This window comes from Dipodomys ordii, unplaced genomic scaffold (genome assembly GCF_000151885.1).
Source record: "Dipodomys ordii isolate 6190 unplaced genomic scaffold, Dord_2.0 Scaffold11, whole genome shotgun sequence".
Taxonomy (NCBI): domain Eukaryota; kingdom Metazoa; phylum Chordata; class Mammalia; order Rodentia; family Heteromyidae; genus Dipodomys; species Dipodomys ordii.
Window position 1 is genome coordinate 11,749,526 of NW_012267227.1, and position 21,821 is coordinate 11,771,346.

The following is a 21,821-nucleotide window of genomic DNA, read 5'->3' on the forward strand; positions in this document are numbered from 1 at the left end:
GAGGAATCAAACCCAGGGCCTCATGCATGCAAGGCAAGCGCTCTACCACTGAGCTACCTTCCCAGCCCCTGGCTGCTTATTGTTGTTGGTCATGGGGCTTGAACTGGGGGCCTGGGAGCTATCGCTGAGCTCTTTTGCTCAAGGCTAGTGCTCTACCACTTTGAGCCACAGCACCACTTCTGGTTTTCTGGTGGTTTATTGGTGATAAGAGTCTCACGGATTTTCTTGCCCAGGCTGGCTTTGAACCACAATCCTCAGATCTTAACCTCCTTACAGGGGAGAGCCAGGGGCACCCAGCTAGACAATTTTTTTTAAAAGATAGAGATTAACTTAAGAATATTACTGTGAATGAATTTGACAAATGAGTTTTACTGTGACATTTCCATATAGGTGTACAATGTACCTCATTCCCTTAAATGTATCCTTTCTATTACTCTTTCTTTCCCTCTTTCCCTCTTCCTCTACCTTTACAATGGTTTTAAATGAGTTTCCTTATGCCGTTTCTTACATATATGTGGTATAATAGTAATTACATTAATGTTAATATATTACATTAACATAGATATAATATGTAATTGGATCAGTTCTCCCTTATTGCTCTCTCCTTTCACCCTCCCCTTCCGCCCCAGTGAAATAAGCCATTTTTGATGTAGAATTTTGGAACGTGATCATTTGGTAGTGTGCAGGAGGAAGAAAAGTGACTGTCCTTGTGCAGAGAGAAGTAAAACTCAGTTTCCTTTTTTTTTTTTTGGCAAGTGACTTATGAAATGAACCTAGAAATCATCATGTGGATGAAACTGAGCAAGTTCAGTAATGATTGAGTAGTTCCCAGAAAAACCATGAACCCCCAAACAGTCTCAGCGTGGTTATGTCTTCCTGAAAACCAACACACTTGCATGGTTGTTTTCTAAGTCCTACCCCAGATGGAGAGAGAGATCAGGGGGAAAATGTGGACAAGGAATATACCAGGAGAAGGAGATAAAGAAAGTGCCATGGGGTGTTAGAGAAGATTTGAGAACTGTAACCAGAAGCTAGTCCCTTCCTCCCTCTCTCTCCCTCCCACTCACTCAGTTCATTCATTCATTCATTCAGGAACTGGGGGAAAGGATCTGGTCTGTGTATACTGGTGGTTATTCCCAGCTGGCTTCCTTAGCAATGCTCTAGTAGATCTGTAGCTATTAAATAAGTGCCCCCTGCTCCTTGCTCTGGAGCCTGGTGGACAGGAGCACCTGTCCTTGATTGGAGACGCTGTCATGTCATGGCAGCTGGTACTGAGTTCAGCACCCACAGGCGGTTCTTGCTGAGTCGGTATGTGCACAACACAGCAGCCTGGTCTTCTGTATGTCATCAAGGAAGCTCCACCTGTCAGTCCCCAAACAAATTTAGGGGAGTCTTTTAACTTAAGAGCCTATCGAGCATGACTTTGAAATTGGGCGAACATTCATAAAATTATTTGTGCGTGATGTGATCACAAAAAAACGAGAGACGGTCACTTATAAATTATGGTTGTTGGTGTGTTTTAATAACAGAAGCTTTTAAGGTTGTCTTCTCACCCCCGCCCCCCATTGCCAACACAGACAGATGACTTTCCAGTCATGGAAACTAGCCAGTCTTCTCTTCTCCTCCATAGCTTCACCCACAAACAGAACCACTCAACGAGCAGAAAATCCACAACCAGGTGTTATGGCTTTGAATTCAGTCACTGTTTGCCAAGGGCTGTGGAAGGGTTGCAGACCAGGAACAGCTTAGGACTGCTGTCAGGGTGTGAAGCTCAGGGGTCCCCAGTGGTGGTACCCAGCATAGCTAGGGCCTCAGGGTTTTGTGCTCTGCCCCATTTGACCCCCAGGGATGCAGGAGAAAATTACAACCCTTGAGGTGATGCTATTTATGTGCGGCCATGATGTAAGAGGCAGAGTCCTAGGAAAGATGAAGATGGTTGATCACGTGTTGTTGTAACCCCCTTGGCCCTCTGGGAAATCTTGATGGGGGCCTTTCCTTGGGAACTGACTTTTCCACGGTTGCCGGTGCTATTGTCATAAACACTGACATCCTGCCTGAAAACTGGCCTACTTCTCAGACTGCACACGACGTGAACATAGTCTAAATTTTAGTCCTAAGATACAAAAATGAATCCAGGTGCCAAGTTGTCTGAAAACTCTCTTGTAGCCCAGCAAGCTAGCGTCCCAGTATCAGCTGGGAAATGCGTCTTCTGCATGGAAGGCTTTGTCTTTCATGAGTATTTTAAAAAATTTATTATTTTCTTGTGCTAGTACTGGAGCTTGAACTTGGGGCCTTCATTTTCTTATAGCTCAAAGCTGACACTCTACCCCTTGAGCTATAACTCCACGTTCAGCTTTTCGGTGATTAATTGGAGAGAAGAGTCCCAACATGCTGGGCACTGATGCCTCATGCCTGTAACCCCAGCTGCTCAGGAAGCTGAGATTTGAGGTTTGAAGCCAGCCCAGGCAGGAAGGTTGTGAGACTCTCATCTCCAATTAAGCAGTAAAAAAGCCAGAAGTGGCCACTATGTCTCAAGAAGTAGAGTGCTAACTCCTAGCAAAAGAAGTTCCAGCCCTGAGTTCCAGTCCTAGGACTGCCACCATAATTAAAAACAAACAAACAAAAAATCTCAAACTTTCTTGACTAAGGTAGCTTTGACCTGTGATCCTCAGATCTTTGCCTCCTGAGTAGCTGGGATTACAGGTATGAGCCATCAGTACAAGACTGGCTATATACTTTGTTTTTCTCTCCAGCTGTCATTGAAGGAAAGCAAAGTTACCTTTTTGTTTGCAACGATCTCGAAAAAAATTAGTGTGATTCAATTAGTCTCAGAGGAGACATTTAATTTGTTCCCTTGGGAGTTGCCCAAAATGAGTTCTTTGGAGATAAATCCCTTATCCATGGGACATTGACTAGCTTTGAATAGTCTTGCAAATGCTAGGATGCTAAAGCAAGTCCTAAGGGTGGCAGGGGAGCTGCAGATTGGGTTGTTTTTTTGGGAGGCTCCTGAGTCCAGCCATTGCCCGCGTTCCCCAAGTCTAGGGGGAATTGCGCCACCCTGACAAGCCCGTGCCAACGTACTCCCTGGCTTGGGAAGACTGGAAATGACTGTGCCAGCTGATTGAATTAATGTCAGCCATTCATGGGGCTTTAGCTTACAGATGCTCCGTCTCTTTACGAAGGTGATGGGGTTTACCCACGGGGGCAATCTTAGCGCTCCTGGAATTTGATTCATTTCCAGGAACTCTATCCCACTGGAACGCAGGACCCGGCCAGTCATTGGCGTTTCCAGGCAATTTTCATTTTCCTCATCTGTAAAAGGATTAGGAGGTAGAAATCTAGTTCATTGGGATTTTTTTTTTTTAAGTTGAGGATTCTGGAGATGAAGTGTGCCCAGTGCTCCGCATATGTAAAAGAGACACACTCTGCTGGCGGGGGTCATTGGGTGACACATAGAAAGTCACACATTCAGCCAGGTGCTGGTGGTGCACACCTATAATCGTAACTACTCAGGAGGCTGAGATCTGAGGATCGTGGCTTGAAGTCAGCTGGCCCAGGAAAGTCTGTGAGACTCTGATCTCCAAAATGGCAAAAGTAGAGCTGTGGCTCGAGAGGTAGAGCGCCAGCCGACGGCAAAAAAGCTTAAATGAGAGCACAAGGCTTTGAGTTGAAGCCCCAGTGCCTGCTCACAGGAAGGAAGAAGGGAAGGAAAAGGGAGGAAAGAAGGAAAGTCACGCATTGTTCATTCTGAGCACATAACATATGGAAACACAGACGTGAATAGACACATGTGTGCATGCATACACACATACACACATATGTATGTTGTCTTTACACATATTTCTATAACACAAATACATCTAGAGCAGAGCCCATCCGTACATTAAACATTAGTAATCTTTAGCATAGTTTTTTTTTTTAACAATTTCTTTATTAGCTTAGTTCTACCAGAGGGTGATTTCATTGTTTCATTTCCATACATTAACTTTGAAATTTTTGGTTAAACAATATATATAGAGAGAAGTCTTTTTTTTCCCCTTTCCTTCCCTGATAATTCTGAGGATTCTTTTGGGCACCCCTGGGGGGGATTGGCTATTCCCTAGGGGATGCTGGATGAAGGGGTGACTTTGTTTTTAATGTATTGTTTTTTAAAAATATTTTTTTTTAGCCAGATGCCAATGGCTCATGCCAGTAATCCTAGCCACTCAGGAGGCTGAGATCTGAGGATTATGGTTCAAAGCCAGCCCAGGCAGGAAAGTCCATGAGACTTTTATCTCCAATAAACCACTAGAAAACTGGAAGTGGCACTGTGGGTCAAGCCATCGAGTGCCTGCCTTGAGCTGAAGAGTGCAGGGACAGTGCCCAGGCCCAGAGTTCAATCCCCACAACCGACCAAAAACAAACAAACAAACAAAAAAAACCCCAGCAACAACAGTTAGTGTGTATAGTGTGTCTTGATGCATGGTACCCCTTCCATCATTTCCCCTCAATTACCTGGTTCCATGGTCAGATCTGTACATGGAATATTAGGACTGGTGAGTGGGTAAAGGTTAAGGGTCATAGACCTTTTGCACCTTCTCTCTCTCTAAATGTTTTTGTGTGTTTTTTGGGGGGGGTCCGGTTGTGGGGCCTGAATTCTGGGCCTGGGCGCTGTCCCTCAGCTCTTCAGCTCAAGGCTAGCACTCTACCACTTGAGCCACAGCGCCACATCCGGCTTTTTTTCTTTTTGCTTATGTGGTGCTGAGGAATCGAACCCAGGGCCTCATGCATGCAACTCAAGCGCTCTACCACTGAGCCACCTTCCCAGCCCTGTTTTTGTGTTTTTTTTTTTTATTTTTTGGTTGCTATTTTGCCCAGAGTCAGTGGATGATAGTGCTGATGGTGGGGGTGTTATTTGTTTTTTGTTTTTTTAAATCTGTCATGGGGTTGAACTCAGGGTCTGGGTACTGTCCCTGAGCTCTTTTGCTCAAAGCCTAGCGCTCTACCATGTTAAGCCACAGCGCCACTTCCATTTTTTTGCCTGGTTGAATGGAGATGAGAGTTTCTTGGAAGGACTTTTCTACCCAACCTGGCTTTAAACCATGATCCTCAGATCTCAGCCTCCTGAGCAGCTAGGATGGCAGGCATGAGCCACCGGTGCCCAGTTGGGCTGTTTATTGCTGGGTCTCTGTGCAGCCTCTTCTGTGGCTGAGCCTCTCTCCACCATACTCATTGAAGAGGCCTCCCAACCCTGGACACCCGAAACTTGGTAGTAGGCAATATTTGACCAATACCAGGGGGCTGTGGTTTTGCCTGATATCATTGGGGCACATGACATTGAATCTCTAGCCGGTTTGCCCAATATTCTATGCATATTTTGGGGGTGTTTGCATCAATAGGTATTTCACATATTTCCTGAATGGTGCAAATGGCTTTTGGCCACTTCCTCTTTCAGAGAAACTGTCCATTCACACCCTTTCAGTTTGGTTTCTGTTTTATGGTGTTAGTGATGATCTTGTCTTTAAGTCTGAGGGATTTTTTTTTCTCCTTAGAACTTAGATTGTGTCTTAACAATACTCATATCTGCCGTCTCTCTCTCTCTCTTTTTTTTTGTCGGTCATGGGGCTTGAACTCTGGGCCTGGGCGCTGTCCCTCAGCTCTTCAGCTCAAGGCGAGCGCTCTACCGCTTGAGCCACAGCGCCACTTCTGGTTTTCTGGTGGTTTATTGGAGATGAGTCTCACAACCTTTCCTGCCCGGCTTTCCTGGCTTTGAACTGCGATCCTCAGATCTCAGCCTCCTGAGTAGCTAGGATCACAGGCGTGAGCCACCGGCGCCGGGCCCTCCCTCACTTTTCTTAATTTTGTAGGGCGTATATTGGATTCTTGTTGCATTTTCTCCCCCTTCTCTTCCCTTGTCTTCCCCTTTCCCCTTGACCCCACCTTACCCCTTTCGAGTACCCACTTCCTAGTGTTTTATTTTGCTGACCTTTGATTTGGGCTTTCTAAGAAGTTACACCATTTGAGATCTCCCTCAGACCTCTCATCTTTCAGTTAATACAGTTTGTATGCACTTGCACATCACCCAACGTGTTTACCTATGAGTTTTGACTTGGACAATAACAAAAATAAACTGGACCTATCATTATAAAATACAGAGACAGGGGGAGCCTCAGGCAAGGCCTGGTCTATTTGTTTGTCTATATTTCTTATAGGCAAAGAATCTTGAATCTTCACTGCTAAAGAGTTTGTTTTGGTGCCGCTACTGGGGCTTGAACTCAGTCTCATTTAGTTTTTTTTCCACTAAAGGCTGATGCTTTACCACTTGAGCCATACCTCCACTTCTGGCTTTTTAGTGCCTGATTGGAGCTAACATTTTCTTCCCAGGCTGGCTTTGAACTCGGATCTTCTCAGTGTCCTGAGTAGACATGAACATGCCTGACTTGAAGATTATTCTTGGCAGATCCCAGTCATAGCTCCAGGATGTTAATATTGATCCCTGGTGTGGGGGGGCAGGGGGTGTCTTCCAAATTGGAATATAATAGAGAAAATCTTACTTTTCTACCAATTCTGGAATTGACATGGGCTGTTTGCCATTCTCAACTCAGAATTGTAATGGATGAGCCATGTACTTGACTTCAGCTAATCTGTCCTTGACTGTGGCACTATGGATGGCATAGTTGGATCTAACTAGATGGGATCCTGTTAGTTGAATGAGAAGGGAAATGCCCAATGTCTGTTACACTGGTATTAATAGAACTAGGTTTGGATCATTGAGGTGGACTTTTCTTTATTGTTTTTGTAGTCAGTACATCTCATGTTCTTGAAGTATTAGGGTTAGATTCTGTTTCAGGTTGAGGTGGCTGTCAGTGATGCTCATGACTGTTTCCTGCTTTCTGTCTTTGGGACACGTGTGGTTACTCTCTTGACCAATGACTTGGTGTTAGGGGGAGGAAGGGGAGGGCGGGGAGAAGGACATGCATTGAACATGTGGGTTTGAGACCCTCTAGAGCTTTCTCTTCCCCTCTACAAGCATTTGAATTGGAGATGAAGAGTCTCACTGACTGGCTTTGAATGGTGATCCTCAGATCTCAGCCTCCGGAGTAGCTAGGATCTCAGGCAAGAGTCCATTTTGAGTAGGTTCTTGTTAGGCATGTAGGAATGAGCATGGCTCAGTTGGTAGAGTGCTAGCCAAAGAGAAAAATCATCAGGTACCAAGTTTGAGTCCTGATCTTGTACAAGGAGGGAAGAAGGGAGGTAGAGAGGGAGAGAGAGAGAGACAGAGACAGAGACAGACAGACAGAGACAGAGACAGACAGACAGAGACAGAGACAGAGAGAGAGAGAGGAGAGAAAGAGAGGAGAGAGAGAGGAGAAAGAGGAGGAGCATAAACAAGAAATAAATTTGTACTGGGAAAAGCTATGAAGATCATGGATTTGTTCCCATGGCTAGTTTATCTAGCCTAGCACAATATATTTATAAATCCCCTTGGATTGTTTCAGAGTTGTTCATGGAAATCTTATATTTGTATGATTCTTTCAACTTAGGAAAAAATGCTTTTCCATTCCTGACCTCCTCTCTACAACAGTCCTATAAACATAAAGATAATTATCAGTGTGATTTTTCCCATGGGGGTGGGGGGAATGAGGTTAACCACTGCTGTGATCTCTTTGATGATTTGGCAGTGTAATTTTTCTATTTCCTTTATTGTCTTAAGCAATAAACTTAAGTTGTATATAAATGAGGAGACCTCATTGTAAGAACCAAAAAACAATACTTTCTATTTTACTAATGTTTTATATGATGGGCCATCTTGGAAGAATTTGATGCTTTTCCTTTAGGATGTAGCTATCTAGACTATTAATGTTTCATATTTATTTAGTTATTTATTTTTAGCCAGTCATGGGGCTTGAACTCAGGGCCTGGGGCTCAGGGGTAATGCTCTACTACTTGAGCCACAGTTTCTATTTTTGGCTTTTTATTTATTTACCTTTTTTTTTTTGGGTGGTTAATGAGATTAAGAGTTTCCCAGACTTTCCTGCCCAGGCTGGCTTCAAACTGTGATCCTCAGATCTCAGCCTCCTGAGTACCTAGGATTACAGGTGTGAGCCACCAGCACCCAGCAGCTATTCATGTTTTATTTGATAGCCCATCATGGAAGAATTAGGGTGTGGATGTCTAAACTGTTTGTGTGCCCTGATCTATAGCAACAGCCAAGACATCTCTGAAGGGGAACTGGAAGAGGGCACAAGGAAGCTGTAAACCTACACCCAGGGCCCTAGCGCCTGGCCTCCAACTGAGGCTCCAACAGAAGAGGAAGAGATACACATACCATTTCCTTTGGTTAAAAAGTGGCAGCAAGCTTGAGCTGGAGGGAGAGAGGGAGGGAGGGAGAGAGAGGGGGGGGAGCGGAAGAAAACAAAAGTATCTGGCAGAGGTAGAGAACTGGGACAGCACCTTGGTGAAAAATGGGAGCTGTAGCAGCAGAGACCCTGAATTCCAGGCTCTTCCACATAGAGGCTGTGTTACTGTATGTAAGTTACTTGATCTCTCTGAACCTTGGGTTCCTCTCCTCTAGATTGGGGTTAGTAGCCCCAATTTCATAAGGATGTCCTGTGGATAAAACGAACTGGAAAATGTCAAGCTCTCAGAACAGTATATCAATTACCAGTTGTTATCAGCCATGATCTGGAACCTCTCATCATCTCTCACTTGTGACAATTAAAAGATCTCCTTGCTGGTCTTCTTCATACCTAGTCTTCCTTCCCCGCCCCTCCCCTCTTTGTGTCAGTCATAGGGCTTGAACTCAGGGCCTGGGCACAATTGGAAGCCAGCCTAGGCAGACAAGTCTGTGAGACTTCATCTCCAGTATACCAGCCCAAAGCCAACAGTGGAAGTGTGGCTCCCAATTGCAATCCTCAGGTTTCAGCCTCCTGAGTTTCTGGGGTTTCAAGCATGGGGCACTAGTGCCTGGCCAAGATTAAATGCTCAACATGTCCAAATTAAGGTCTTCCTCCTACACTCTTGGGCAGCACCTTAGCAATGGAAACACGTTTTCTTTTGGACTGATTTTAAAACAAAGCAGATAGATCCAAAGTTGGTCCAGCAGGGGGCACCCTTGTTCCTTGCTCCTAGTCCAAGAAATACGGGGGCTTTGCATCCAAGTTACAAGAGAGCAAAACACTGTCACCGCTCTATTGTTAAGCTAAATATATAGAATATCGTCATAGTTTCCGTTCCTCATGATCACGTTAGCCCACAAAACTGTCTCTTCATCTGTATGGAATGCATAATTCCTGCTATGGTTTTGGCTGTCAGATGTTGCACTTTTTATTAATTAATTTTGATGCCACTACTGGACCTTGAATTCAGGGTCTGGGCACTGCTCTTAAGTTGTTTGTTTTTGCTCAAGGCTAGGGCTTTACTACTTGAGCCACAGCTCCACTTCTGGCTTTTTGGTGCTTAATTTCCTGCCCAGGAAAGTCCTCAGACCTTAGCCACCGGAGTAGCTGGAATTACAGGCCTGAGCCACTGACACCCAGCCCCTCTCATGCTTCTAAAACCAGCCCTGGCAGCTGGGCACCTTGAATCTTGATAAAAGTTCAAAGCAGCTAGTCACCACATGCTATATGTTCTCCGAACGAACAATAGTGATCACTGGCGCTTAAACAAGTTGTTTATCATGTGTTTCAATGACAGTACATGCAAAATGAAGTGTTTCCATTAGGCTGGTACAAAAGGAACCTATGAAAGATTTTGTATATTCGTATTAAAAAATTACCTGTAAATATATAGAAGGTAAACCTGGGTTAATAGCAGTTTGTGCGGAAGCATCTGGAAATTTCAATTGATCCAGGTTCAGTATAGATAAACCAGTTCACTAGGCTCTTATCTCCAGTTAATAACCACCCCCCGCCACACACACACACACAGAGCTGGAAGTAGAGCTGTGGTGCAAGTGGTAGAATGCCAGCCTTGAGCGTGAGTGATTTTATGGTCCCAAGCAGTACTTTGGCCTAGAGGCAGGATCATGTCATCTTGGGGAAAGTAAAAGTCTTGAGTCACATAGAGTGAAAGATTTTGAAAGGTGGCATCCCTTAGAGTCAGCCTTGTGTGTTTAGAGCCATCACTAGTAATGCCCCTGCCCCCAAACTAATAAGATGCTATGAATTTTACAGGATAATCGTATCCACACATCCAAGTACAACATCCTCACCTTCTTGCCGATAAATTTATTTGAACAGTTCCAGAGAGTGGCAAATGCCTATTTCCTTTTCCTTCTGATATTGCAGGTAATGTTTATGTCGTAATTCATCATTTTATGTGTGGTAAAAGCGTTCACATAATTTGATTAAAAAGTAATTTACTGAGCTACATGTTCACGAGTAGGTAAAAATCATCCTTATCACATTGTGTGTGTGTGTGTGTGTATGTATGTATGTATGTATGTATGTGTATATATGTATGTATGTATGTGTATTGTGCTGGTCCTGGGGCTTAAACTCAGGGCCTGGGTGCTGTCCCTGAGATTCTTTTGCTCAAGGCGAGTGCTCTAGCACTTAAGCCACAGCTCCACTTCTAGCTGTGTATATATGTGTGTGTGGGGGGGGGTTAATTAGAGATAAGATGGCCTTTTCTGCCTGGTCTGGTTTTTTTTTTGGGTCCAGTTGTGGGGCCTGAACTCTGGGCCTGGGCGCTGTCCCTCAGCTCTTCAGCTCAAGGCTAGCGCTCTACCACTTGAGCCACAGCGCCACTTCTGGCTTTTTTTTTCTTTTTGCTTATGTGGTGCTGAGGAATGGAACCCAGGGCCTCAGGCATGCAAGGCAAGCGCTCTACCACTGAGCCACCTTCCCAGCCCCTGGTTTTGAATTGTGATCCTCAACTGTCAGCCTCCAGAGTAGCAAGAATTACAAGCATGAGCCATCAACACCTGGTGAAAACCACATATACACACACACACACTTTAAATCTGAGAGCATCACACCAGTGTTACTGTCTCTTTTAGGTGGATGGCTTTAGAGGTACAGGTCCAAGTGTCAAAGAGACAAAAGTTTCTGTTTTATCACTGTGTGTTGTCAGTCCAGCTCCTTGACCTTTCAGCTACACCATTTATACAACAGGTTGATGATGTCCAGGGCTGCACAATGTCTGGCTCTGGGGTACCAGTCTTAATGTGTTCCATGCACACGGGGGGGTAGCATGTTGTTCACATGGAGTACGGGCCCTATAGGACAAAAATCAAACCCTTCTAAGAATCAACTAGTGTCGTATATGGAGAATACCCATATACTTGTCTGTTATCGGGTAGATTACTCAAAAGGTCTCTTTCTGGGGAGTGTTTGGGATGGAGGGAGACTGGTGTCAAAAAGGAGTTGGGAAAACTACGGAAAGATAAGATGAGAAGCAAAAAAAAAGTGATATTTCCCAACCTGGGAAAAAGGCCATGCCATCTGAGAAACCTATTTCCTAGCTTGCTTTAGCATTTTTATGTTTTTGTCAGACAGTTTGAAAATGGATGGAACAGTCCTTGTGTTCCATGGGTTTTACGATTAAATGGAAGCCCTCCAGTTATGGACAATCACTCAACATATGCACCAGTAATTCAATATAAACCCATTATTTCCTGCCACATCATACATGATTATATGGCAGAGTTTAGAAGGTGTATTTCTGAATTAAAAAAATAGACTTAAATGATTTGAAATGGTTGTTTCAGCTAATTCCAGAAATCTCCTCTTTGACCTGGTTCACCACCATTGTGCCTTTGATCCTGGTTATAACCATGACCGCTGTCAAAGATGCTACTGATGACTATGTGAGTATTCGCTTACCAAAATTGCCGGGCTGGGCATCAGTGGCTTACACCTGTAATCCTAGCTACTCAGGAGGCTGAGATCTGAGGATCACGGTTCAAAGCCAGCCCATGCAGAAAAGTCCATTAGACTCTGATCTCCAATAAAAACCACTAGAAAACCGGAAGTGTCGCTGTGGCTCAAGAGGTAGAGCGCTCGCCTTGAGCTGAAGAGCACAGGGACAGTGCCCAGGCCCAGAGTTCAAGCCCCACAACTGACAAAAAAAATTGCCGGTAGTGGTGTTGTGGCTCAGATGGTAGAGCGCTAGCCTTGAGCAAAAAGAAGCTCAGGGACAGCAGCATCCAAGCCCTGAGTTCAAGCCCCAGGAGTATTCTTCCTTTTCCTACTGCTCCACCCCAAAACGAAAGATGGAGTTAAATTCTAAACAAAACTCTTCTGTTTATTTCCTCCTTTTTATTTGTTTGTTTGAAAAGTAAGTATCTTAAATCCAGCAAATTATAGTTGGATCCTGGGCAATGGCATGTACCCTCAACTCCATAGCTGTCTATCTCTATGTCAATAGCTTAAATAGGTGTTGATACATCATTTAAGCTGCTCCTCTGAGTTTGTACCCATATTTGGCTATTTATTTATTTAGGGTCTGGTTGTGGGGCCTGAACTCTGGGCCTGAGCGCCACCCCTCAGCTCTTCAGCTCAAGGTTACCGCTCTACCCCTTTAGCCACAGCACCACTTCCGGCTTTTTTCTTTTTGCTTATGTGGTGGTGCTGAGGAATCAAACCCAGGGCCTCAGGCATGCAAGGCAAGCGCTCTACCACTGAGCCACCTTCCCAGCCCCTGCTATTTATTTTTTTAACCTGCGCCTTTAAAGTAGATTTCTGATGCACAGAGTATAGTTGGGAACTATTGTAAATACAACCTGAAAAACCTCTGCCTTTTAATTGGTGGGTTTAACTCATTTAGGCTTAATATTATTGTGATAGTGATTAGGTTTAAATATGTCATCTTGACATTGTTTTCTGTAATTCCCATTGGTCTCTTTGTTGTTGTGTTCAGATTGATTCTCATTATATAGCTCAGGCTGACTTAAACCTCACAATCCTACTGCCTTAGTCTGTGTTGTGCTGGGGTTACAGGCATGTACTACCATGACTGGCCCCCGTTAATTCTATCTTGTCTACCCACTTTTAGATTATTTTTCCCCCTCCAGCTTAATTAGCATCAATCACGTGTACAAGGGAGTTTTATGTTGACATGTCCATATATGTTGGCAACATACTTAGATTCACTCTGTCGCTCTCCATTCTGCTTACATAAAGCATTTTAATCATTTCTTTTCTCTTTTACCCTCTCTGTTCACCCTTCCCATGTTTTGCATTTCATTTTTAAAGTCTATATTGCTGGGCGCTGGTGGCTCACACCTGTAATTCTTGCTACTCAGGAGGCTGAGATCTGAGGATCACCGCTGTGTTGTTCAAGTAGTAGAGTCCTAGCCTTGAGCAAAAAAGTGAACTGAGAGGTCAACGCACTGAGTTCAAGTCCCAGGACTGGCACACACACACACACAAATACACATACACATGCATGCACACACAAAGTATATGTTAGTTGATCAAAGGGATGTCATTATGGGAGATTATTTTCTGTGGTTCAATTTCATCATTAATATTGGCTTAAAATATATTATTTTTTCTTATTTCTTTTTCTTGGATTTAACTTAACAATGGTCAACCTAGGGTAATCTGACTTTAAACACTAGTCCTCAATCCCCAGTCCCCTGTGTGCTAAGCAATAGAGGGGATGAGAAATGAGGCGGGCAAAGGTATTATCTCATGGAGAACATTGATACCCATTGGACACAGCCAACCAGAAGCAAGGACCACACAGGCCAGCTTCCCAAGACACAGGACAGAATAGTTTGGGTGGAGATACAGAAGAAGAAACGGAGAAGTCAAAGACGGTACTCAAATAAAGTACCATTGCCATTTCTGCTGTTCTGTTGCTAGGAAGACATTGATACATCAATGAGTGGATTAATGTACCCTACTCATAAAAATTTCCAATATTATAAGTTGTTTCCACATTAACAAATGATAAGTAGTTGTTATTATTATTATTACTATTATTTTTGGGGGGGGGTCCGGTTGTGGGACCTGAACTCTGGGCCTGGGTGCTATCCCTCAGCTCTTCAGCTCAAGGCTAGTGCTCTACCACTTGAGCCACAGCGCCACTTTCTGGCTTTTTTCTTTTTGCTTATGTGGTGCTGAGGAATCGAACCCAGGGCCTCATGCATGCAAGGTAAGCGCTCTACCACTGAGCCACCTTCCCAGCCCAATTGCTATTATTATTATTATTGTTGTTGTTGTTGTTGTTATCTGTGGTACTGGGGATTGACCTCAGGGCCTTATACTCATTAAGCAAATGCTCTATCACTTGAGTCACATCTCCAGCCTAAGTTTTTTATTTGTATGTGTGCCATTACTGGGGCTTGAACTCAGGCCCTCACACTTTGACTTCAAAGCTAGTACTCTACCACTTAAGCCACAACTCTAGTTCTGGTTCTTTGAGTTTTGGCTCTTTGCTAGTTTGTTAGAGATATGTCTGCCCATGCTGGCTTCAAATTGTAGCCTTCAGATCTCAACCTCTTGATTAGCTAGGATTATAGTCATGAGCCACTAGTGCCTGGTTTATCTAGACCAATTTTTGTTATTTTTACTTGTAGGATTCTTTGACTTTTTTTTTTTTTGGTTGGTTGTGGGGTTTGAACTCGGGGCCTGGGTTCTGTCCCTCACCTCTTGAGCTCAAGTTTAGCACTCTACCACTCAAGCCACAGCACCACTTCTGGTTTTCTGGTGTTTAATTAGAGATAAGAGCCTCATAGACTTTCCTGCCCTGGCTGGCTTTGAACCGTGATACTCAGATCTCAGCCTCCTGAGTATCTAGGACGACAGGCGTGAGCCAACAGCACCCAGCGGATTCTTTTACTTTTACCTACCATTCTGTGTAAGTGTGTGTACCAGGAAGAGAAAAATAAGAGAATTGGGGTGGGAAGGATGTAGAAACAGAGATCTGGTTGAAGTGTTTTATAGATTATGATATCCATACAATGGTTTGCATATAAACAAAGAAAAAGCACATTGCATTATGATTATGAAGTTATGAAATCAAAATTTCATGTCTTTGAAGCTAACCCTATTCACCTGTGTCAATAGATGAATATGCACAAATAACTGTCCCTAATTTATCCTCTTACTCTTGTGTCATTACTATGCTCATCTCTAATTTGTTCCATCTGATCTTGACCGTTCATGTAGAAACTCTCACTTGAATGGCGGCCAGTTGTGTTCTTCCAGAATCATATGAGATATTTACTTTACTGGAGTGTGAAAAAATACCACTTGGGCATAAAACCAAAGTCCACACCCAGCGTGGCTCAGTAGTGCATTAGGATTTTGGTTGAACACACTTGGTATTTGCTGAGATCACTGTTCACAATGAAAAGTTCCAGAGAATAAGAATACATATTGCTACAAGTAATTTCTCCACTTCAAAGAAAATCCATAAAAAACCAAGAATGAATGGGTACTCCAGTCAAGTATTGAGCACATATGTGAGAGAAATGGAACCCTCCCTTCCTGGTTGAAGTCCTCAAAATCCATGAATGCTTTCTTCCTCTCGGACTATATGTGGCAGAGAAAAGAGCATGTCATGTGTTGAGAAGCAACTGAGCCTGTGAGAACGGGAGCTGCAGTTCTAGAGTCCTTCCAATGGCGACTTTCTAGAATGGGGTTGGGAGAGGAGAGGGTTAGTTTCACTTTAGGACGTGGAGCTGGGTTGGGTTTCAAAGGAAGTATAAGCTCTAGGATAAACTGTGGTCATCTTGGATCAATGGCAATCTTGTGCAGAGAGATTGATGTAAAAACATTGTAGCTGTCCCGACTTGGGTTCACAAAGTATATCTGAGCTATTTTCTCTCCACACAATTTGATGTTGCAGTTTCGCCACAAGAGTGATAATCAGGTAAACAATCGGCAGTCTGAAGTGCTCCTGGATGGCAGGTAAGAAATACATTGCTTGCATTATCATGAAGAAGATTTCTGGGGCTCAGACTAGCTCTTTGACAATGGGTTACTTTCCGCCATTTAATGCATTAAAAGTTGAAATACAGTGCAGTGTATCTTCATGATTTTTTTATACTCAAGTCCTTGTGGTAGCCATTCAACTCTGACTTCAAATTTCCCTTTGTGGACTACAGATTTATCTTTTATCGCTTTTCATTTCTTTTTCCCCCCCCCCCCCCTCCACTGTTGGTTGGGGGTTTGAAGTCAGAGCCTGAATGCTATCCCTGCACTCTTTTTACTCAAGGCTAGTGTTCTACCACTTTGAGCTACAGCACTACTTCTGGTTTCTGGGTGATTCATTGGAGATAAGAGCCTCATGGACTTTCCTCCTTGGGCTAGCTTTGAACCATGATCCCCAAATCTCAGCCTCCTGAGTAGCTACGGTTAAAGGTATGAGCCACTGGTGCCTGGCATTAATACTATTTAGAACTGGCCCATGTGCCATGTTTATGTATGTATGTGTATCATGAACATTTGTTTAAATTTGATCATTGCTGAGGAAAACTGATAGAGATATCTGACATATTACTGTATCAAATGATTGTGATAAGGATTTTATGTCCCCTGAATGACTGAATTGAGAAGAGGCTATCTACTATGATGAGGATTTTTCATTCCATTCAAATCTTTTCACCAATAAAGAAATATTGTTGAGTGGGGTACTGGTGGCTCACGCCTGTAATACTAACTACTCAGGAGGCTGAGATCTGAGGAGCGAGGTTCAAAGCCAGCCCAGACAAGAAAGTCCTTGAGACTCTTATCTCCAATAAACCACTAGAAAACTGGAAGTGGCGCTGTGGCTCAAGTGGTGGAGTGCTCTCCTTGAGCTGTAGAGCTAAGGGACAGCGCCCAAGCCCAGAGTTCAAGCCCCACAACCGACAAAAAAAAAAATATTGTTGGTGGGGATAATATTAGAGTTAGAAGGGCTTTAAAACATGAACATTTATATACAGCACTGAAAACTTAGGAGGAGTAAGTCTCAAATTCCCATGAATTCTGACCCTCTTTGTACTCTCCCCTTTTCCACTAATGGTAATACATAGCAACTTAAAATTTCAGTGTGTTTGTAATTTATCATCTGGCAGTAAACTGTATAAGCCAGTGACTTGTGTATGTGAAACATTCGTGTCCATACTGGGACTTGAACTCAGGGCCTGGTGCTCTACCACTTGAATCACAGCTCTACTTCTAGCTTTTTGATAGTTAATTGGAGATAAGAGTCTCATGGACTTTTCCTGCTCCATCTGTCTTTGAACCACAATCCTCAGATCTCAGCCTCCTGGGTAGCTAAGATTACAGGCATGAGCCACTGACTCCTGGCTAGTCAGTCAGTCTTTGAATCAGATACTAAGCAGAATGTAATTCTTACAAGAAGCAATCACAAAACAACCATGTGTGAGAGAAATTTCAAAAAGCAATGAAGATAATCATAATCTACTAGGTATTCTGGGCTGTAAGTAATCCTATTAAAGGAATTAATCTCTTTCAAAATCCATGATGTTGGCCATTATTGATACTGTAATGGATTCCTACCATTTATTGGCTTATTTTAGAAAATGATGTTGAGTGAAGAAAAATGATCTTGCCCTAAAAGCATAGCTGTGGTAAGTGTAATTCTGGTTAGGACAAGGATAAGCTATAAAGATGCCTGAACCCTCTGGTTTGTTTCCAGGAATAGCAGGATTTGAATTGGTGTCACTGTCCTGTGGGGTTAGAAGCATGACTTTTGGCAACGAGAGCGATTTCAGTATGAGTTTTGTGCTACTCTGGGTAATCCTGTGGTCTCAAGAAAAGTTCCTAACCTCTATTAACACCAGATTCCTCATCTGTGAGGAGAAGTGGCAGTAGGATCTCTGGCCTGGGTGGAGCCCTTGTGCAGGTTAATGGAGCTCCAGCAACAGGCCTGGTCCAGGAGGTTCTGGATTGCCAGCATTGTCCACTACCAATTCTTTATATGGTGCTGGGTCTTTGTAAGCTAATGTGGGTTAGAACGCTGAGCCACTTTTGTGGTATGTCTTGATCTCAAGTCTTGAAGTTCGATGTGGGGTTTTTATGGTAAATTCTTTAAGGAACCTCTGACACCCGTATCTCCTGACTCTGAAGGATGGAAGGGTGTCCAAATAGATAGCATTACATCCTGACTCTGAATGAATGGTCCTGACATATTTTTTTCTTGTCACTCTAATTACCCATGCAGTCTTGTGGTACTCCTTAGAGTACTACAAAGTGGAACGTCTATTGGGAGGCCAGGAGATTAATCCAGGGACTTAGACATTAAGAAACTTGTGACTAGATAGATCTTAGTTATTACTGATAATAGTACTGGTGTGATTTTTCAGATGATATGACTCTTATTTTGCTTTTTGTTAATTCTTTATGAACCAGTACCTCTGTGGTCTTTTTTTTTTTTTTTTGTCAGTTTCACGGGTGCTGTCACTGAGCATTTTAGCCTAAGGCGAGCACTCTACCACTTGGAGCTATAGAAGCCGACTTCTGGTTTTCAGGAGATAAGAGTGTTTCTTGCCTGGGATGTCCTTGAATCTTGATCCTCAGATCTCAGCCTTCTGAGTAGCTAGAATTTACAGGCATGAGCCACCAGTGCCTGGAAGGTTTATTTATTTTATTAGTTTTTTTTTTTTTTTTAGTGTGGTGGTCCTGGGGCTTGAACTCAAGGCTTGAATCGTTCCTTAGCTTTTCGCCCAAGGCTGGTGCTAATACCACTTGAGACACAGATCTACTTCTGGCTTTGTGGGTATGTGCCAGTCATAGTGTTTGACCTCAGGGCCTGGGTGCTGTTCCTGAGCTTTTCCGCTCAAGACTAGCACTATACCACTTTGAGCCACAGTGCCACTTCTGTGCCTCAGCCTCTTATTTCTAATTAACTACCAGAAGGGCAGTAGCTAGGATTACAGGAGTGCGCCACTGATGCCTGGCTTTTACATTGTTTTCATATACTTAATTTTTTTCTTTTGTTGGTGATGGGGCCTGAACGCTGGGCCTGGGCGCTGTCCCTTAACTCTTGAGCTCAAGGCTAGCACTCTACCACTTGAGCCACAGCACCACTTCTGGCTTTTTTCTGCTTATGTGGTGCTAAGAAATCGAACCAGGGCCTCACTCATGCAAGTCAAGTACTCTACCACTGAGCCACCTTCCCAGCACTTATTTATATAATTTTTAAGGCTTGTTTAAGATTCCATGCAGTGCATGTCTAATTCATAGAGCCATTTTTCCTGTTGTTTCAGTGTTGTACTCTACTCTCCATTTTGAAACACAATATTTGGATCTTTCTAAATTGAAGACATTAGCCTATTCCAAAAGACTGATGTTTGTGACTTAAAAAAAAAATCACCTGGGAAGGTTGTACGAACTCATTATTTTCTACATCGGTGAAACTTGAAGTTTGACTGTTCAATGCTGTGATGCTCTGACAACCATCTTCATTAACATGTCCAGACTGGGTATTCTCATTGAACACTGGGAGGCTTCTGTTCCACTAAGTTGGAAGTGTCTTGCTTGGGTGACTGTCAGAAAACCAAGTTCATCCACCCCCCCTGCCACGCCCCTTTTATTGGGCTGGTACTGGGGCTTGAACTCAGGGCCTTGCGCTCATTCTTGGCTTTTTTGCTTGAGGCTCATGCTCTACCACTTAGCCACCACTTCACTTCTGGCTTTTTGCTGGTTACTTGGATATTAGTCTTTTTTTTTTTTTTGGTGGGGGGGTCCAGTCATGGGCCTGAACTCTGGGCCTGGGCGCTGTCCCTCAGCTCTTCAGCTCAAGGCTAGCGCTCTACCACTTGCGCCACAGCACCACTTCTGGCTTTTTTTCTTTTTGCTTATGTGGTGCTGGGGAATCGAACCCAGGGCCTCATGCATGCATCCACTGAGCCACCTTTCCAGCTCATAGAGTCTTTTATTTGTCTGCCTGGGTTGGCTTTGAAACATAATCCTCAGAACTCAGCCTTCTGATTAGCTAAGATTATAAGTGTGAGCCATCAGCAGCAGGCTAGCTGGCTTTCTTCCCTCCTTCCCTCCTTCCTTCCTCTTTCGTCCTCTCTCTTTTTTCTCTTTCTCTTTCTTCCTCTCTTTATCTCTCTCACTCTCTTTCTCTAGTTTCTGTTTCTCTCCTTCCTTCTATCCTTCTTTCCTTCTGCTCTTTCTCTTTCTTTCTCTCTCTCCCTTCCTTCCTTCCTCTCCCTTCCCTCCCTCCCTCCCTTCTTTCTCTCCTTCCTTCCTCTCTGTCTTTCTTTCTCTCATTTTCTTTCTCTCCTTTCTCTCTTCTTCCCTCCCTTCTTTCTCTCCTTCCTCCCTTCTTTCTCTCCTTCCTTCCTTCCTTTCCTTCTTTCTTTTCTTTTTTTTTTTTGGTCCGGTCGTGGGGCCTGAACTCTGGGCCTGGGCACTGTCCCTCAGCTCTTCAGCTCAAGGCTAGCGCTCTACCACTTTGAGCCACAGCGCCACTTCCAGCTCTTTTCTTTCTGCTTATGTGGTGCTGAGGAATCGAACCCAGGGCCTTGAGCATGCAAGGCAAGCGCTCTACCACTGAGCCACCTTCCCAGCCCTCCTTCTTTCTTTTCTTTCGCAGGTCCTGGGGCTTGATCCCAGAGCCTGGGAGCTATCCCTGAGCTTTTGCCCTCAAGGCGAGTGCTCAACCACTTGAGCAACAACTCTACTTCCTGCTTTTTAGTCGTTAATTGGAGATAAGGCTCTTCTAGACTTTCCTTCAACCTGAGATCCTCAGATCTCAGCCTCCTGAGTAGCTAAGATTACAGGTATGAGCTACTGGCGCCTAGCCAGGCTTCATTTCTTAATGATACAATGAAATATTCTGCTTTGAAAAAAAAAGTATTAGTGATTCATTTAAATTTCTAAACATCAATGATCTGAAAGAGTTCAAATACATTTTATCTTACAATTGCTGACATATAGCATGTTAATGTGAACTATATACATCAGGTCTGGTCTGTAGAGGTGAATTTGGTAAGTGGTAAATTCAGACAATGATTCAGAAATGTGGCCAGCAGATCATTCAGACAGCTCTGAGGAAATTTTGTCTTTCCATGTTAGAGGCACGTAGGCTGATGGTCAGGAGTTGGATCTATTATTTACTGCTGATCCTTGGGAATAATTTAAGAAGAGGGGCAGAGTAATTGTTCATGTTTGACATTGCCTTATCAATTTTTTTTTTGGTCGGTTGTGGGACTTGAACTCTGGGCCTGGGTGCTGTCCCTCAGCTCTTTAGCTCAAGGCTAGCGCTCTACCACTTGAGCCACAGCACCACTTCTGGTTTTCTGAGTCTCACAGACTTTCTTGCCCGGTCTAGCTTTGAACCTCAATCCTCAGATCTGAGCCTTCTGAGTAGCTAGGATTACAGGTGTGAGCCACCGGTGCCCAGCTTGCGTTCTCAATTTTATCCAAAGTTAGTCTTTAATAAGAATGAAGTATCATGATGATTATGAGTGGGTAATGGGGCTTGAATTCAGAGCCTGGGTGCTGTCCCTTAGGTTTTTCACTCAATGTTGGTACTCTACTTTTTGAGTCACAGGTCTACATATGGCTTTTTGCTGGTTAACTGGAGGTAAAAGTCTCATAGATTTTTTTTGCCCAGGCTGGCTTCAAACTGTGATTCTCAAATCCCAGCCTTCTGAGTAGCTAGGATGATAGGCGTGAGCCACTGGTGTCTAAGTGAGATTAGTTTTTCACTTACACCAATGACTTTAAAGCATTTCCAAAAGTTTCATTCTGAAGACATCAATTGCACTCTCTTAAGTCTCCGGTTGATTGTTTCTTGGGTAGTTTCTTGCTCAGCTTTGCAGATGACAGACTCTATTTGCCAACGGGCTGCTTGCTGCATGTGAGCCGTGAAATTGTTATAGTTCTTATAAATGATTTTTCCATTGTAATCAATTATTAGGTTGC

General features: G+C 43.6%; 1 protein-coding gene across 1 annotated transcript in view; it reads left to right on the plus strand.

Moving 5' to 3' along the window:
• The first annotated feature begins 8,444 nt into the window (after positions 1-8,444).
• The window catches only part of Atp8b4 (ATPase, class I, type 8B, member 4), a 102,332-nt gene continuing 88,955 nt past the window's right edge, over positions 8,445-21,821 (plus strand). Inside the window, exons 1-4 of the mRNA XM_013009961.1 lie at positions 8,445-8,510; positions 10,155-10,268; positions 11,693-11,791; positions 15,784-15,845. Of these exons, the coding sequence (XP_012865415.1) occupies positions 8,445-8,510; positions 10,155-10,268; positions 11,693-11,791; positions 15,784-15,845 (341 nt within the window). The remainder of the gene's footprint in view (positions 8,511-10,154; positions 10,269-11,692; positions 11,792-15,783; positions 15,846-21,821) is intronic.